General features: G+C 38.3%; 1 protein-coding gene across 3 annotated transcripts in view; it reads right to left on the reverse strand.

The window, feature by feature from the left end:
* Positions 1-20,435, reverse strand: part of whrna (whirlin a) — a 152,021-nt gene that overhangs the window by 61,699 nt on the left and 69,887 nt on the right. For all 3 annotated transcript variants that reach the window (XM_065244118.2, XM_065244116.2, XM_065244117.2), the window contains exon 4: positions 13,622-13,747. In XM_065244118.2, the coding sequence (XP_065100190.1) occupies positions 13,622-13,747 (126 nt within the window). The remainder of the gene's footprint in view (positions 1-13,621; positions 13,748-20,435) is intronic.

A 20,435-nucleotide genomic window follows, 5' to 3' on the forward strand; every position in this document is an offset into this window, starting at 1 on the left:
GCAATTTTGAGCGTGGTATAGTTGTTGGTGTCAGAAGAACTGGTCTGAGTTTTTCACAATCTGCTCAGTTACTGGGATTTTCACGCACAACCATTTCTTGGGTTTACAAAGAATGGTGTGAAAAGGGAAAAACATCCAGTATGCGGCAGTCCTATGGGCGAAAATGCCTTGTTGATGCTAGAGGTCAGAGGAGAATTGGCCGACTGATTCAAGCTGAAAGAAGAGCAACGTTGACTGAAATAACTACTCGTTACAACCGAGGTATGCGGCAAAGCATTTGTGAAGCCACAACGCGCACAACCATAAGGCTTAAACAGCAGAAGACCCCAACGGGTACCACTCATCTCCACTACAAAGAGGAAAAAGAGGCTACAATTTGCACGATCTCTCCAAAATTGGACAGTTGAAGACTGGAAAAATGTTGCCTGGTCTGATGAGTCTCGATTTCTGTTGAGTCAGAATTTGGCGTAAACAGAATGAGAACATGGATCCATCATGCCTTGTTACCACTGTGCAGGCTGGTGGTGGTGGTGGAATGGTGTGGGGGATGTTTTCTTGGCACACTTTAGGCCCCTTAGTGCCAACTGGGCATCGTTTAAATGCCACAGCCTACCTGAGCATTGTTTCTGACCATGTCCATCCCTTTATGACAACCATGTACCCATCCTATGATGGCTAATTCCAGCAGGATAATGCACCATGTCACAAAGCTCGAATCGTTTCAAATTGGTTTCTTGAACTGGACAATGAGTTCACTGTACTAAAATGGCCCCCACAGTCACCAGATCTCAACCCAATAGAGCATCTTTGGGATGTGGTGTAACGGGTGCTTCGTGCCCTGGATGTGCATCCCACAAATCTCCATCAACTGCAAGATGCTATCCTATCAATATGGGCCAACATTTCTAAAGAATGCTTTCAGCACCTTGTTGAATCAATGCGATGTAGAATTAAGGCAGTTCTGAAGGCGAAAGGGGGTCCAACACAGTATTAGTATGGTGTTCCTAATAATCCTTTAGGTGAGTGTATATATATCAGTATATCAGTTAAAATTATATTTTATTAGAAAACTTTTGATGGTTTGATAGGTCTGGTAAGTTTTAAGTATCTTATAAAAAGACTACCCTTTGACTTTTTTAATTTTTAATTTCTTCAATCTTCTTCCCACTTTTAATCACCGTTTTCCTTCCCTTTTCTCTCTATCTTTTAGTTTTCTCATTCTCTCTAATGAATGGTTGTGCTTTAAATGTGGACACTGCCTGACCCATACAGCCATTTATTCATCATTGTACTTAATGAGCATTTAAGACTTATGGCTACAGCATGAGTACTCAAGGTTGGAGTAATACTAACTCAGTGACAGGAAAAGCAATACAGACGACTAAACTACATACCCCTCCACCACAGACAGAGGTGTGGCCGTGTCAAAATGGATTACAATTGAGCAGAAGTGGTCAGGTTCACAGTCTAAAAGGCTTTTATAAGTCCAGAGGGATTTTTCACAGCTTCCTCTTCTAGGACTTTATAAGTCCGTGGAAGTCTGTGCCTCCTGGTAAAGAAGGAAGGCAATCAAAAGAATTGACATTTTTTGGCTAATTTATTTTACATTTCACAGTAATGTGATACCAAGCTCTGCCAAGCGAACTGTACCAAGTGAAAGTTTTCAGGGCAAACGACTTTCTGCTCAAGGACTAAAGTAAATTGGCTTTATTTGACACGGCAGCAATAGGGAAGGTCCCGGCACTCAATGTGACTGATAAGGATCCTGACAGCTCCCAATTTCAAACGCATGTGCTGTAAAATATTAATAGGGTGAAAAATCACATTCCATAGATCTAGCTGCAAGCCACAGTATCAGTGGTGGCCATTGACTTCATTTTTCGAGGGCACTCGATGCAAAGTTCGTCACAACATGTATGTAGCCCGTTTTTGTGTGGTTCGAAATTGCACATAGTTCACATGAAGCAACAAACACATATTTTGAAAACACAAGCAACACACATGACACCCCGAACACATATTTTTAATTTGTGCCCCTCGGATGAGCAGTCACGGCCGCCACTGCACAGTATACAAGCATATAAGGGTAATTTACATATAATACAAAGCACTACTTTATAAAGTTATGTTTGAAGAATATCTATAAACATTGCTGTGAAAAAAAAAGAAAGAAAGAAGGGAAAGGAATGGAAAGGAAAAGAGGGGAAAAGAAAGGAGGGGAAAGAAAAGTAAAGAAGGGGAAAGGGAAAGGAAAGAGGAAAGGAAATGAGGGGAAAGGGAAAGAAAATGAGAAAGGAAAATGGTAAGGAAAAAGGGAAAGAAAAGGGGAAAGGTGAAAGGAAAGGGAAGACATTTTTCACGAAGAAGCAAATTTATATCATGATAGAGTAGATACAGTACTTCAAATGTAATAGTGTGTCTCAGGTTGTGTACAATGTGAGCTAATGGATAAGCAGTTTTTCAGAATGCTGAGTTTCAGTAAAATCTCTCAGTAAAATAAATGAAGTACTAAAGCCTTTATCCATTTAGGGTTTTAGTAATTTGACCAGTACAAACTACATCGCCACTCCCATTAAATTGTTTTATCGTCCTGCGGCCAAGACGTGCCCTAATTGTATTGCACATTCCCCATTCAGCAAGTTATGGAAGAAGAGGCCGAGTTTAGAGTAAGGCTACAATAAATTATCCAGAGTAATATATTCACATACACATAACTGTGGAAAAACCTGCCCAATATGTGTAGGAAAAAATCAAAGGCTTCAATTAGTGCACAATAATTAACTCTTAGCTCTTCTGGGGTCAGCAGACATTTTATGTTTTGTAACACTTTCACACAGACACTAAGAAGTAGAGATGTCAATGAGCAATCCATTTATTTTATTCAAATAAAACTACACAGTTTAAATCTTGCTTTAAAGAAGCGGTGAATCAAAGAATCAATTTTAACTTGATATTTTGGTACATAAGAGGTCATCATACTTAAATGAACATCCTGCAAGTTTCAGAACTGAAAACGTCCTCTTTACTGAAATATAACCAAGCCAAAAAAACAGTCAGTTCAGGAATGTGCCAATGTATGAAGTTTTTAATCACCACCTTCAAATTCAAATGGCAACATTTACTTTTGACACATGTGGGGGCCAGGGGTGAAGCAAACCATATGCAGTGTCCCAACAATCAGGAAACATGCACTTAAAGATTGCCACAAGTTTGTACAGTGTTTGGTTGTGGAAGAACATAGTCGCTGTATAACCTTCTCTCAAACCTAACATTAGAATGCGCGGTTGATATTTGTTTTTAAAGAAGTTCAAGCTGGCGTGGGGAGTATTTGTTTACTTCATTGTGTACCGCGGATTCATTTTTGAATAAGTCGATGCTGGATTTGCAGAGAGACTGTGATTAAAAAGGCATGTTGTACCATCAATATTGGATCTGACAGGAATGGCACAGCAGTATTACAGTATGTCAGTAAAAAATTTTAGTATGTTACCACATTTCACTATTGCTTTGTTAGAGATTGATATGTCCTGATTGAATGTAACATCCGTGTTTAAACACGTGTTTTTGACTGTTTTTAAATTACTAAAAACCTTAAACTATTAATAAAGGTTCAACACTCAACAAAACAAGTGTAATATACACTGCAAAAAAAAAAAATCTTAGTATTTTTGTCTTGTTTTCAGTAAAATATCAAAAAATTCTTAAATTAAGATGCTTGTTCTTGATGAGCAAAACGACCCAAGAAAATAAGTCTCGTTTTACGACCAAAAATATCAAATTTAAGTGATTTTGTGCATAAAACAAGCAAAAAATCTGCCAATGGTGTAAGCAAATTTTTACTGATTTTTTCTTGAATTTAGTGTTTAAGAAAAATGTTTAAGATTTTTTTGCTTACCCCATTGGCAGATTTTTTTGCTAGTTTCATGCACAAAATCACTTAATTTTTCTTTTTGGTCATAAAACCGGACTTATTTTCTTGGGTCGTTTTGCTCATCAAGAAAAAGCATCTTAATGTAAGAACTTTTAGATATTTTCACTGAAAACAAGACAAAAATACTAAGAATTTTTTTTCTTGAAAATAATTTTTTGCAGTGTATAGAAATATAAAAAGTTTGATAAGGACTTATTTAGATACTGTTGCGTGCTTACTGTGTTGTATACGTTAATTTAGTCACGTCGGGTCTGAAGTTTTGTTTCTACTTTACTATACGTATTGTCATTTATGTGTATCATCTTTAGCACCCAGAAGCTTTTGTGGCTCAAAAATATATATGTTCGGCTGCTTTTTTACACATTTAGGTTTTCAAAACAATTCCCCATATGTAATGAAGGGTAATGAAGCTATCCAATCCTAGCAGTGGGCGTTAACGTCCAGGTCTTCAATGCGGCCCGCCCATCAAAATTGAGCTTTTCTCCAGACAGCCTCAAAACCAGGTTACAAAATAGCCTATTACTTATTGCTTTTGATGTTTTTGAATGTAAAAACCATGCAAACATCATAACTAGACCTCAGACAGCAGTATAAAACAATAAAGACAACAGATTCATTGCCCCTTTAAGAACCCATCTCAAACCAGTTTTGCGTTTCTATTCTTCCGAGTCAGAGATAAAAATCAAATTGAGAAAGGACAACAAATGTTGTCTGTAAATTGCTAGTGTGCTTGTGGGAGAAAATGTTAATGCGGTCATAATCGTTTCAGAAATGGAATTAAATTCATCCATCACTGTTGTGCTGAATGTGTGATAAGCACATTTCTCGGAGGCACCGCTGAATAATCGTCAGTCTCACCTGATATTCAATGAAATTCATTCATGTTTCCAGTCCATTTTTTACGGCTGAAGCATCTGAAAGTGAAACTTTTAAGTTCTTTGCCAATAACTTATTGCATCAAATAGTCAGGATATGAAAGACCAGACCAACTTTAAATACGCCAGTTTTTTTTTTACACTGCTCTGATCACCTGTTATACAGCAAATTAAACGAATAACACTCTTGAAAATAAAGCGTTCATCACAGTGATGCCGTAGATGAACCATTTTTGGTTCCACAAATAAGTTTTTCCTCTTCTATTTGTCTATATTTGGCATTGGGGTCAAGGGTCACAGGCTGCAAGCAGTCTAATAACACAATCGCTCCGAGTGTCAGACAATCTGGAATAAAGTTTTTTCTTTACTCTGCAATAGTGGATTATTTTTAAAGGCAAAACCATGCTCGTACAGTACAAGTGGGCACAGCTGTCAAACCATAAACATGACCGTAAAAACACTCGTATGACCTGCCTGCTATACTTCAGGTTTTCTAAAGGCATGCAATAACTTTTGGTTATTTATTCAAAACCATGCCATTGCTCATTATGACATATCACGCAAGTTTGATGAATTATGAATAAATATTGAATAATTTAATAAAAAAAAAAAATTTTTCACAAAAGCTGTCTTCTGACTTAAGACGACTTGGAATGGGAGAAAAGTTATTTTATTTTGTATTTTTGTGTTTCCTTTGTGAAGTGTAGATTTATTACAACACAACCTTACACTTACAATAAAGGTGCCATATATCCATGATGTCATAGAAGAAGCATTTTTGGCTAGACCTGTCCTTAAAGAACCTGCCTGCTTTATTTATAAAAATGACATTTCTTTGAAAAATCCTTGTAGCACCTTTATTTTTAAGAGTGCACACTATATGCTCATAAATAATATTTTTCCAACACTTTTCTAACTTAAATTTAATTATGATTTCCAAACAAAGTGCACCTATTACTGTTTTGCTTTAAGATATATTTTTTCCATGCTCATGTGCAAGTTCCACAGCATTCATAAGGTTGTTTATCACATACGTGACATGATAAATGCTGGTGAAGTTGCTTTCATGTTTGTGGACCTCAGTGCAGAGAATCGGGGCATTGTAAACAGAGTCTGCTGCCAAACAGGCACCCAGAAACCCATCTCTCATCTTTTTTTCAAAACTAGCGTATGGCCTGAAGATAAAACACCCAACTCTCTCTCACTCCACGTACTGTGTCTGGATCGCTCTTCTTTTAAACTGTCATCTCTCAATCCAACCATAAATCTAACGGCGGTGCACAATGCAAACTGCAAGCGTGAAAAGAGTTCCTCTGATGATAATAATAATAAATGGTATTTATATCAAATTGTTGCAAATATGAAAAATGGAACTGAATAAAGGATTAAATGCAGAATGTGCAGGCGAATTATTCAGCGATGCATTAGGGTAGCTGGAGAAATTCACAGTGGATTTTGTAAAGTCCTCCTTTGCTTTCATACACACAAGTTGAAGAAAATATCAAAATGTGAAGCAATATTAAAATCACTGGAGATGTTATTCAAACAGTCTTTGATTCATGATGTGGGATGCAGAAACAATCTGTCTTTTAATTGCTAATTTTCAGCCAAATCTTCCTTATTCACTCTAAAGCCTGCAGTATAGTCTGTTTTTTACATGTACGTGAACATGCGTGCACAGAGCATAGTTTATTTGACTCATACATGTATGCAGAAATTCGATGCATGTGGATTAGGACAAACTGAAACATATCTCCTGGGCTACATAATACATTTTCCTGTGCAACCTATGAGTACAATGGATGCAGGATTTTAAAAATTTGGCAGTGTGCGAACAGTACAGTACTTTCTAATAATGAAAATTGCGTCACACGCATTGTACGCGAGTACTTGTTAAAGGGGCCATGACATGTAAATTTAGACTTTTTCCATGTTTTAGTGCTATAATTGGTTTCCCAGTGCTTCTATCAAACTAAAAAATGTGAAAAAGATCAACCCAGTAATTTAGTTTTGGTAAATTATTCTCTGCAAGCACGTGAAAAATTAGGTAATGGAAATTTGGCCCTCCTTATGATGTCATAAGGAGATCTTATTATAATAATACCGCCCCTTAATCTGCACTATCCAACATTGGCACTGCCATGAAGTGCAGAGAGAAAGAGAGAGAGAAAAAACTGTTCACAGCACAACTGAGTTTCAATTGCAACAAACCACCATCATTGTGATCAGTGTTTGCGCTTCATTTGCTCATTTGCATTTTAAAGGACACACCCAAAGCGCCACATTTTTGCTCACACCTACAAAGTGGGAAATTTAACATGCTATAAGAAATGATCTATATGGTATTTTGAGCTAAAACTTCATATATGTGCTCTGGGGACATCAAAGATTTATTTGACAGCACAAAAAATTGTGACATGGCCCTTTAAAAATTGACCATACTTCAGCTTTAAGCTAACAAAAACAAAAAGAGTGACAGTAAAATTCTTAACCACAAAAACTTTGCTGGCACAGAAGCAAAGACACAAAAACCTCCCATGATGCACGTCATGGTGCTGGTTGAGATAATGCCTAATGTGGAGCTATAATCTTGGCTACTTTAAAGAAGATAAAATATATATTAAAACTGCAAGCAGTGATGGAAGGGCCCTCGCACACCTGACACCGCCACGCCGTGGCATGAGAAGAATTAAAGGGAACAGTAGTAAATAGGCATTTAAGCATGTAAACATAGGTGAACCATTTAAAAGTGTAGTATAATGTGCCACATTTCCTGTTGCTAATTACAAATGACAGCGAGGTAGCATCGTGTAAGATAGCATGAGAGAGAGAGAGTGAGTGAGCGAGTGTGTGTGTGTATGAGTGACTACATGTAAATATTGGCACGTAGATGTGTTCTGTCCAGGACTCTTATCAATCATGTGAAGTTTGGGACAAATCCGACATTGCATTATCATTGTAAACATGTTACTTCCTGTTACCAGCTGGTGGCGCTATGACCGTAACTGACTATTGGCATCATAAGTGACTATCAGTGATGGGAGTAACGCGTTACTGTAACTCCACTATTTTTTTAAATCAAGTAACGCAATTACAATTACTGAAATTTAAATGAGTTCGTTACGCGCGTTACTCTATTTTGTAAAAAATAGACAAGACATATCTGACGTCGCAGGACTGTAGTTGGCGGCGCAATGATTCATTACACTTCATCATAGCTGACAGTGCATATAAAATGAACATGAAAAATCTAAACGGGACAACATACCTTTGTTTAAAAATTGTGCGCAAGTCATAATCCATCCGGTCTCATGTTTGTAAATTATCTTCACCAAGCAATCGCAGTATGACATCAACTTGCATTTGTAGTCCACAAAGGTAATAAATCTAAGAAATGATCATATATTCTTAGATGTTTACATCGGCTTCATGGAAGAGAACTATCCGCGATTGTTGTTTCCACTAAAATATTCACACTGCGGTGTACACCCGTGTTAAAACTCCATAGTATGTGTGAGCTCGCTTTTAGTTTTAGTTTCAGTCTCTCCGTATCCGAACAAAAAATCCACTCGCTCTGTGTCCATCTGACAAAACAATCCACTCGCTCTGTGTCCGTCCGACAAAACAATCCACGTAGCCTACTCGGTTTTAGGAATAAATATCTTCCTTTAATCCTGTGTATCATTTAAATCCAACAGAAAACAAACAATATATGACCAAAGAGCGCAGTCCCTGTGGCAAGCTTCACAAGCTGTGTTCCAATTCAAGTGCTGCACACTACTAAGCATGCAATAAAAGGTGAGCACTTGCCCATTCAAGGCGCTCAGAAGTTCGCGAAGAGAACTGAAATGAGACGGTCTAACCTTCGGAGGACCCATAATTTGCCTCATCTGCTGCACACGGATCGTGCCTGTCAGCAGGACACAGCGGAGACGTTTCTAACTTATTAAAATAAATATGAAATCAGAAAAATTATAATTTATTTTAGAAAATTTGACATGTTGACACAATTGTCTCCAAATTTTTAAAGAGACACTACACAATTTTAACACATTTTATATTTTTGTAAACATGCAGAATATTTGTCTAAATGGTCTAAATGATATACATAAATAAACTAAGTTTAAATATTAAGATAATTTCTAACAAAAATATTCAAAGGTTGAATCTAAAGCAAAATAGGCTCCTACAGTATGTGATATATTAGAGTCTTACGTGTAAATAGCCCATCCATATCATTTTACTGTTTGACTGTTCAGTACTGTTCATATTTACATTTAAAAAGCAGACATAAAAGTAACTTAAAAGTTACTTTTCTAAGTAACTAATTACTTTTGATATACAGTAACCGGTAGAGTAATTCAGTTACTTTTAAAAGAAGTAATTAGTAACTATAACTAATTACAAATTTTTTAGTAACTTGCCCAACACTGGTGACTATTGACATGTAGATGTGTTCAGTCCAGGACTCTTATTAATCATGTGAAGTTAGGGAAAGATCGGACATTGCATAATCAGTGTAAACATGTCACTTCCTGTTGTCAGCTGGTGGTGCTATAACCATAAGTGACTATTGACATGTAGATGTGTTCAGTCCAGGACTCTTATTAATCATGTGAAGTTTGGGACAGATCAGACATTGCATAATCAGTGTAAACATGTCACTTCCTGTTGTCAGCTGGTGGCCCTATAACCATAAGTGACTATTGACATGTAGATGTGTTCAGTCCAGGACTCTTATTAATCATGTGAAGTTAGGGAAAGATCGGACATTGCATAATCAGTGTAAACATGTCACTTCCTGTTGCCAGCTGGTGGCGCTATAACCATAAGTGACTATTGACATGTAGATGTGTTCACTCCAGGACTCTTATTAATCATGTGAAGTTTGGGACAGATCAGACATTGGATAATCATTGTAAACATGTCACTTCCTGTTGCCAGCTGGTGGCGCTATAACCATAAGTGACTAATGACATGTAGATGTGTTCACTCCAGGACTCTTATTAATCATGTGAAGTTTGGGACAGATCAGACATTGGATAATCATTGTAAACATGTCACTTCCTGTTGCCAGCTGGTGGCGCTATAACCATAAGTGACTATTGACATGTAGATGTGTTCAGTCCAGGACTCTTATTAATCATGTGAAGTTTGGGACAGATCAGACATTGGATAATCATTGTAAACATGTCACTTCCTGTTGCCAGCTGGTGGCGCTATAACCATAAGTGACTATTGACATGTAGATGTGTTCAGGTCATGACTCTTAGCAATCATGTGAAGTTTGGGACAGATCGGACACTGTATGCCTGAGTTCCAGCAACCTGTTTCATAGCGAAACATCAAACTTTGGCTGGCCGAAATAGACACAAATTTTAATATAGAATCAAATCCTTCGCAATTTAGCATCACAAAGGCCTTAAGATGACACTCGCCAAATATGATGATGATTCGACGAAAACTGTAGGAGGAGTTAGTTAAAGTATGACTGCTGGAAATGAGAAAAACTGAGCCAAAATCTGAGAAATAATTCAAAATAGCTGACTTCCTGTTTGGTTTAGGGCGTTGCTCCAAGAGACTTTTTTGTAGGGCTTGTAATAATACATGAGCATACCGAAATTCGTACATGTAAGTTAAACACAGTCCAAGGGCTGCTTCATTCAATATTTGAAAGTGGCGCTAAAACATGTTCCTTCAGGTTGCCAGCTGGTGGCGCTATGGCTTTAAATGAAAATTGTTATGTAGATGTGTTCAGGTCAGGACTCTTAGCAATCATGTGAAATTTGGGACAGATCGGACACTGTATGCATGAGTTCCAGCAACTTCCTGTTTCATTGGAAAACATCAAACTTTGTCGGGCCAGAACCGACACAAATTTTTACGTAGAGTCAAATCCTTCGCAATTTAGCATCACAAAGGCCTTAAGATGACACTCACCAAATATGAAGATGATCCGACGAAAACTGTAGGAGGAGTTAGTTAAAGTATGACGCCTGGAAATGACAAAAACTGCGCCCAAATCACAAAAATAACTCAGAATAGCTGACTTCCTGTTTGGTTTACGGCTTCGCTCCAAGGGACTTTTTTGTAGGTCTTGTCATGCTACAGACGCGTACCGAATTTCGTAATTGTACGTCAAACACAGTCCGAGGGCTGCTTCGTTGAAAATTTGTAGGTGGCGCTATAGAGCCATTTTCTCACGCCTAATTCTAAAGCATACACCACATGTAAATTTTCATCACTCTTGACATCTGTGCAAAATTTCATGAGTTTTCGAGTATGTTTAGGCCCTCTAAAGTCCCGCTGAAGTCGGAGAAAAAGAAAAAAAATAATAAATATAGCTGCAAGCAGCAATGGCGGGCCCTCGCACGTTTTTTTTACCGCTACACGGTGCGTCCGAGAAAACGATGCACGGTGGGCAAGGGCATAAAGTGGGTAAATATCAGTGGGCTATTTAATGTTGTTACTGAGCCATTAGGGGACTGTAGGTAAAAGAAACTCCACATTTTAGACAAACGGGGGCACTAGTGAGCCACTTAAGAGACACGCCTATGTCTGACCTTTTTGTGCACACTTAACAGCCAACAACTCTAATGTGTGTGCCACATTTAAAGTTCAACTAAGCACGCCAAGAGCCTTAAACATGCCTAAAATTAAAGTAAAGTTTGACGCGTTGCCATGGGAACAGCGTTCAAGATGTCAAAAATTCCTTCGCAATTTATCATCTACTATGCCTCAGCATCATGTTGACCACTTCTGGAGTCAATCGCATGAATATCCTAGAAGGAGTATTTAAAAGAACATCGGCGTCTACTGAAAGGCTTAAATATGCCTTTAAAATTAAAGTAAAGTTTGACACGTTGCCATGGGAACAGCGTTCAAGATATCAAAAATTCTCTCGCAATTTATCATCTACAATGTCTCAGCATTATGTTGACCACTTCTGGAGTCAATCACATTATTTCCTCAGGAGGAGTATTTAAAAGTTTACCGCATGCAGCTGTAAGGTTTAAATATGCCTTAAAAATGAAAGTAAAGTTTGACACGTTGCCATGGGAACAGCGTTCGAGATATCAAAAATCCCTTCGCAATTTATCATCTACAATGTCTCGCCATCATGTTGACCACTTCTGGTGTCAATCGCATGAATATCCTAGAAGGAGTATTTAAAGGAACATCGGCGTCAACTGAAAGGCTTAAAAATGCCTTTAAAATGAATGTAAAGTTTGACGCGTTGCCATGGAAACAGCGTTTGAGATATCAAAAATCCCTTCGCAATTTATCATCTACAATGTCTCGCCATCATGTTGACCACTTTTGGTGTTAATCGCATGAATATCCTAGAAGGAGTATTTAAAGGAACATCAGCGTCAACTGAAAGGCTTAAATATGCCTTTAAAATGAAAGTAAAGTTTGACGCGTTGCCATGGAAACAGCGTTTGAGATATCAAAAATCCCTTCGCAATTTATCATCTACAATCTCTCGGCATCATGTTGACCACTTTTGGTGTCAATTGCATGATTTTTCTAGAAGGAGTATTTAAAGGAACATCGGCGTCAACTGAAAGGCTTAAATATGCCTTTAAAATGAAAGTAAAATTTGACGCGTTGCCATGGGAACAGCGTTTGAGATATCAAAAATCCCTTCGCAATTTATCATCTACAATCTCTCGGCTTCATGTTGACCACTTTTGGTGTCAATTGCATGATTTTTCTAGAAGGAGTATTTAAAAGAACATAGCATAGAACTGTAAAAAAAAATCCAGCTTTGTGACTGACGCACTTCCTGGCGCCTGGTGGTGGTGCTATACCCGGGAGTCACAATAGGCACATCGATGCGATCGGAATCTTCAGACGAACAAACACTCCGCATGGCATCACAATAAGATATTTTTTGCCCTAGATATTAGACACTTCCTGTTTCTCTGAATTCGCCACAACTTTGTCGCCTCGCCATGGCAGAACCGTTCGAGATATCAAAAATCCCTTCGCAATTTAGCAAGTCCAATGTCTCGACATCATGTTCACCACGTTTGGTGTCAATCGCATGAATCCCCTGGGAGGAGTATATAAAAGTTCAACGCATGCATTTTTTAAACAATCCAAAATAGCTGACTTCCTGTTGGGCGGAGCTTAAATGTTAGAGGGCGAAAGTTGTTCGGGTCGATGAGATCTATAAGCGTACCAAGTCCCGTACATGTGCGTGAATTTTTGCCCGATCTGTGCATCAATGTTTTTTTTTGCATTACAGGGGGCGCTACAGAGCCCCTGTGCCACGCCCGTGTTCCAGCCTTTGGATTTCTGCGATGACGGACGACTCTGACGTCTGTGCCAATTTTCAAGAGTTTTCGAGTATGTTAAGGCCCCCAAAAAGTCCAAAAGTGTTAAAAAAAATAAAAAAAAAAAAAAAAAAAAAAATAATAATAATAAAAATAATAATCCGAGCAAAAACAATAGGGCTTCGCACCTTTCGGTGCAGGCCATTCTGGCCTGCTCCTCGGTGCTCGAGCCCTAATAATAACTCCTTGAAGAACAATAGGGTCCTCACACCCCGGTGTGCTCGGGCCCTAATAATAGAACTTAACATTTACTCAATCACTACACACTTTAAATACTTAAAATAATTGTATTAGTTATGTGGAAAAAAGTACTAATAAAGATTAAGTGAGAGTGTCAAAAAGTTGGCAGCATAAAATAATCACAAAATTAAAGAAAGCTTCTCTCATTAAAAAAATGAGCAAGTCAAAAAGAGAGAAAAGATGGCAACAGTGGGCCAAAAAACCAAGAGGGAAAATAGGGTCGTAAATAGTACCTTTAATCCACCACACTCTGCTGCAGACCCTCTGTCCACTCCTGTGATGTAGATGCCCAGAGAGTATTCAGCCCCACCACGAATCATGAGACCCAAAGACCGTCCATCATCCAACACCAAATTCACCTGATAAGAAGACAAGAAGTGTAAAGATAAATAATGCGCGACGCAAGTGTCTTTTGCTAGTTTCAACACAGCGCAATGATCATTTTCACGTTTAGCCCCACGTTGTTTAAACAGCAAATGTATTTACGCCCATGGGCGTTCTGGTCTGAAAACGAGGTGTGTTTAGGCGCATTGTTGGTGCGTTGCTATTTTGAGGCAAGTAAAATGGACTACGCCATTGACCAACTAAAATCTGGTCTAAAGTCTACAGCGCCATAGTGTTTTTGTTATTTAATGAACACGTTAGAAATATGCGCCTAAAATGGGACAAAAACGTGAGTTTGCTTATCACACACATGGATGCACAGCAGCACAAAAACGCTTTTAAATATGAAAAATTAAAGATTTCAAATGTAAAAGATTATTATGGAGTTTTTTGGACATAAATGAGGATCGATTATTAGATGTTAGAAGGCATACAGAGCAGCTTCACCTGTAGCCTGGTAAGTAAATAAATAAAACTTCCATGACTGAAAGAAAATGGCTTTTAAAGGTTTTAATCGAAAAAAAAATTATAATTTCAATACAAATAAAACCAACACATTTTTTAAACATTATTCTTAAACTGGTGGTCTTCTTCCTTCGCTTAGTTTTTCAGTTTACAAATTCCGCTTTCTAAATAGGGATTAGGCTTGGCACTAGGCATGGGCCGGTTACCGGTTTCAAGGTATACCGAGGTTTAAAACAGTCAAAGTTTCAAAACCACTAAAATGTTCTGTGATACCGTCTCCAAGGTATGAGCTGTGCTTATACAAAATTCATTAAATCATGAAGTCATGTGATTGATTTGATGTTTACATTTAATATACATTACGAAAATATTATATATGTTTTAAAAGCATATTATAATTTAAAGGCTTGATTGTACCTGGCATTTGAAAATAACACATTTTAGTGTTGCAATGGCAATACCGCAACACCGTTAAACCGTGGTATTTTTGCTAAAGGTTATCATACCGCCAGAATCTTATACCGGCCCATGCGCTAGCCGCAACTGGCTTTTAAAGGGGATGAGAGCTGATACTCTCATTGGTTTATTGCACATTAAGCCCAAAACACACCCATTACTCATTACAAAAATAGGAACAACCCTTTAAGGCCATGCGCTTGGCGCATAAACGATTTTCCTGTCCTTAAATTAGCAAAAGTGGGTTCGGACACGCCCATTAAGACCATGCGCTTTAGACAATGCGCTTAGATCGTTAAAATAGGGCCCAATAGGTAATTAGGCATTGTTTGGTGATGCTCTGAAGGAGCCTGGAATAAGGGTAATTGTAGTCTTCACCTCTTGCCAATGGGAATCGATCCGACTGGACTCACAAATCATGTTCACGGATGATGTCATGAAAAGTTTTATAATCGTTACATTATAATGTAAGGCAACACAGTGGCATGTTAACCCGACAGCTGTGTTGTCCCTTTTATTTAAATTTTAACATTTCCCAACTGCATGAACAATGGAGAGCAGCTATTACATTGCATCTAAACATCTGTACCAAGTAACGGTGAGCTGGCAAACCAACTAACGTGACTCACCCTCGACCTCTTCAACACCCTCCACAAAACGCAACAATGGTCCTGTGATTAAAAGCATTATGGGATTCAAACAGGTCGCCACCAACCCCGTGCACTCTAGGAAATCAAAGCACCTGACGCCCACCAGCACGCTGCTTGAAGGTTACCACCAGCCATCCCTGAAAGTTCAGGGTGCGTAGGGCCGTACAGCATTTGGTGTTTGTCATCCTTCGTAATGTTACACATTTATAAACGTCACCGCTGTGAACAGGTGTTTATATACCCTTGGCTGATTTATACCTGCAGGAAGGACTCATAAAACTCTCCATATAATCATATTTAACAAAAAAAGAACAGGAAAATAAAGTTGGATAAGGAGGAATAATAGTGGGTCAAATTAATAAAACAGGGACTGAAGGACAAGCTTAAGACTGTGACGGTTATAATGAAAGATTAACAAAAAGACAAATAGGTTTTCACATTTAAACGACTGCAGAATTTATATAGTTTGTTTCCTGTGGTCTAAAACAACATAGTGATTGATTGTTTAATTTGTCTGACCAACACTGAGCGCGTACAGGACCCTAGGCAAATAGAAAATAATATGCAAACATTTTTTTTCCTTACTTTTTAATTATTTCATATATATTGTTTGAAATTCATAACGTTACACTTGCGTGACTGCAGCAGTGTCGGCTCGCTCAGGTTTGATGAAGTAATTGTGGAACAGACTGCCTCTTAATGTTTCATACATATTCAATAATAGTCTGATTAAACAAAACCAAGCTTAAAACATGAATGCTCAGGTTTGGACTTGCTCCGTATAGACAGCATTTTTCTAAACTGATACTGGATCAGAATGGAAATGCATCGATTCAACAGTTGCTGTCGGATGTGGCATTCAAGGAAACAACTTTTTAGTATAGCATTCTAAATTTGTTTCAATATACAACAAATTGACTATTGTTACTATTGAATTTAAAGTTAGACTATGGCTAGAGTTAGGGTTGGGCAAAGACAAGGGTGTGAGAAGTGGGGGGGACACAAATGTTTTAGATTTGAATCCCATTCCTGCATTTATTTACGTTTAGGGACTATAGTGATACAAAATCCTGGAAATAATTACTTTTATTTTAATTAATTCTGCCAAAAATAATAATAGGCTACTTATGTATAAGAAAAAGATGTCTTACTTACGTTATTGTTTAGTAGGGACTGTTCACCAAGACTAGAGAATCATTTTATAAAGTCAAAAATGTTAACTATTAGTGAAGAGCAGGGGTAAAAGTAATCATTTTCAGAAAAACAAGATATCTCGTCAATCAAAAAAAAAAAGCGCTTCCCTGCCAATGACGAGTATTTCTGGCTTTCCGCAATACCGCTATTATCCACCAGGTAGCACCTTTCCGCAACTTTTTAAACCCGGAACTATTGCCCTATTGCAAGCGGCTGCATGTCCGTGTCTGTTTTAAAGATCGCTCTGAATGGGATCTCTATGAAAAGTCTGTCACAAAAATTTACTTATCTCTGCTTTTTGCTCAAAATGTGGTGTTTTTGCAGAAACCTACCCATATTCAAAAGCTGATTACAAAAAGAAAAAGGTTTTTTTTTTTTTTTTTTTTGAAAGCAGAGGGTCTGTTCTTTCATTTGGTATATTGTATGTTTATATATTTAAAGAAGAACATTTTCTGGAAGGCATTAAACTTTTATTAAAACCACGAAAAACGCTGGCTCTGGCTGGCAACTTGTTTAAAAAATGCTGGCAGCGAAAGAGTTAACCTTGTCAGCAGGGACGAAAGTAACACACAGGTGGGTCAAAAGTAACACAACAGAACAAGATAGATTTTTGTGTTACACTTGTTTTTAGTAAATATACATGACTATGACTTGTTAATATGTAACTGCTAAAATATTTTGTAGTTAATCTTTGCAAAAAATTATAAAATAATAAATCAAATAGTTTCATCAGATGTTTCAAAAGAAACTCGACGGTACAAACTTGAATTGTTTAGAATAAAAAAAATTTCAACAGTTTGAACAATGAAAATTAAACTAAATCAAATTAGAAATATAGCTGCAAGCAGCAATGGTGGGCCCTCGCACGTTTTTTTACCGCTACACAGTGCGTCCGAGAAAACGATGCACGGTGGGCAAGGGCATCAAGTGGGTAAATATCAGTGGGCTATTTAATGTTGTTACTGAGCCATTTGGGGACTGTAGGTAAAAGAAACCCCACATTTTAGACAAACGGGGGCACTAGTGAGCCACTTGAGAGACACGCCTATGTCTGACCTGTTTTTGCACACTTAACAGCCGACAACTCTGATGTGTGTGCCGACTTTTAGGTTAATATAAGCACGCCAAGAGCCCTAAATATGCCTGAAATAAAAGTAAAGTTTGGGGCGTTGCCATGGGAACAGCATTTGAGATATCAAAAATCCCTTCGCAATTTATTATCTACTATGTCTCGGCATCATGTTGACCACTTCTGGTGTCAATCGCATGAATATCCTAGAAGGAGTATTTAAAAGAACATCGGCGTCAACTGAAAGGCTTAAATATGCCTTCAAAATGAAAGTAAAGTTTGACGCGTTGCCATGGCAACAGCGTTCGAGATATCAAAAATCCCTTCGCAATTTATCATCTACAATGTCTCGGCATCATGTTGACCACTTTTGGTGTCAATCGCATGAATATCCTAGAAGGAGTATTTAAAAGAACATCGGATGGAACTGTCAAAAAAATCCACCTTGGTTACTGACAGGCTTCCTGGCGCCTGGTGGTGGCGCTATACCCGAGACTCACAATAGGCACATTGTTGCGATCGGAATCTTCAGGCGAACAAACACTCTGCTTGGCATCACAATAAGAATTTTTTTGCATTAGATATTAGACACTTCCTGTTTCTCTGATTTCGCCACAACTTTGTCGACTCGCCATGGCAGAACCGTTCGAGATATCAAAAATCCCTTCGCAATTTAGCAAGTCCAATGTCTCGACATCATGTTCACCACGTTTGGTGTCAATCCCATGAATCCACTAGGAGGAGTATTTAAAAGTTCAACACATTCATTTTTTAAACAATCCAAAATAGCCGACTTCCTGTTGGGCGGAGCTTAAAACTTAGAGTGCTAAAGTTGTTCGGGTCGATGAGATCTATATGCGTACCAACTCCCGTACATGTGCGTACATTTTTGCCCGATCTGTGCATCAATGTTATTTTTTTGCATTACAGGGGGCGCTACAGAGCTCCCTTGCCACGCCCATATTCCAGCCTTTGCATGAGCCTAGTGGCACGTGACTTTGATATCTGTGCCAAATTTCCGTTGTTTTCGAGCATGTTAAGGCACCCAAAGTGCACGCCAAGAGCTTAAATATGCCTGAAAATGAAAGTAAAGTTTGACGTGTTGCCATGGGAACAGCGTTCGAGATATCAAAAATCCCTTCGCAATTTATCATCTACAATGTCTCAGCATCATGTTGACCACTTTTGGTGTCAATCGCATGAAAATCCTAGGAGGAGTATTTAAAAGTTCACCATATGCAACTGTCAAGAAATCCACCTTTTGTGACTGCCACACTTCCTGGTGCCTGTTGGTGGCGCTATACCCGAGACTCAAAATAGGCACATCGATGTGATCGGAATCCTTGGCCGAACATACACACTGCGTTTCATCCCAATAAGACATTTTTTGCTTTAGATATTAGACACTTCCTGTTTCATTGAATTCGCCATAAATTTGTCGCCTCGCCATGGCAACACCGTTTGAGATATCAAAAATCCCTTCGCAATTTAGCAAGTCCAATGTCTCAGCATCATGTTCACCACGTTTGGTGTCAATCGTATGAAATCCCTAGGAGAAGTATTTAAAAGTTCATGACTGACACACTTCCTGGCGCCTGGTGGTGGCGCTATACCCGGGAGTCACAATAGGCACATCGATGCGATCGGAATCTTCAGACGAACAAACGACCCGCATGGCATCACAATAAGATATTTTTTGCCTTAGAAATTAGACACTTCCTGTTTCTCTAAATTCGCCATAAATTCGTCGCCTCGCCATGGCAGAACCGTTCGAGATATCAAAAATCCCTTCGCAATTTAGCAAGTACAATGTCTCGACATCATGATCACCACGTTTGGTGTCAATCCCATGAATCCACTAGGAGGAGTATTTAAAAGTTCAACGAATGCATTTTTTAAACAATCCAAAATAGCCGACTTCCTGTTGGGCGGAGCTTAAATGTTAGAGGGCGAAAGTTGTTCGGGTCGATGAGATCTATATGCGTACCAACTCTCGTACATGTGCGTAAATTTTTGCCCGATCTGTGCATCAATGTTTTTTTTTGCATTACAGGGGGCGCTATAGAGCCCCCGTGCCACGCCCGTGTTCCAGCCTTTGGATTTCTGCGATGACGGACGACTCTGACATCTGTGCCAAATTTCAAGAGTTTTCGAGTATGTTAAGGCCCCCAAAAAGTCCAAAAGTGTTAAAAAAAATAAAAAAAAAAAAAAAAATAAAAATAATAATCCGAGCAAAAACAATAGGGCTTCGCACCTACGGTGCAGGCCATTCTGGCCTGCTCCTCGGTGCTCGGGCCCTAATAATATAAATTTTCAACATAATGCAACAGTATAAGCAGCGGGACAAAAGTAACAAGTGTTACTTTCGTCCGGACAGGAACTCCTGACATTTAAACCCAATTTACTTTTATTTTGAAAAACTCTGAGAAGTCAAACTTCAAGATGTGTTACAGCACTTAATGACCTGTAGATTGATCAGTACTGTGACACATGAAATGAGAAACCCAACACGATACACAAAAAAATAACAGCTTTAGAAATCTACTTATCATGGCTGAAAACAGTTTTCCTGACCTACATGCGAAAAGCGGTGACTAAATAACACAATATTTGTCAGCTCTGTCAAGGATTGTGTGCTAAAGATGCTTATAGTTTGAAAATGATAAAGATGCCATAGTTTGAAATGCAAATGTAATCAGGGCTCGGAGAAATTCGCTTTGTTACTTTCATCACGCGCTACTTTCACCCTGGTTCTCCCCTAATGTTTTGTGTGTGAATAAAATTTCCACTGTTAAACAAATTTGATGATGTGACAATGTTAACAAAATA

This window comes from Paramisgurnus dabryanus, chromosome 18 (assembly GCF_030506205.2).
Source record: "Paramisgurnus dabryanus chromosome 18, PD_genome_1.1, whole genome shotgun sequence".
Classification (NCBI taxonomy): domain Eukaryota; kingdom Metazoa; phylum Chordata; class Actinopteri; order Cypriniformes; family Cobitidae; genus Paramisgurnus; species Paramisgurnus dabryanus.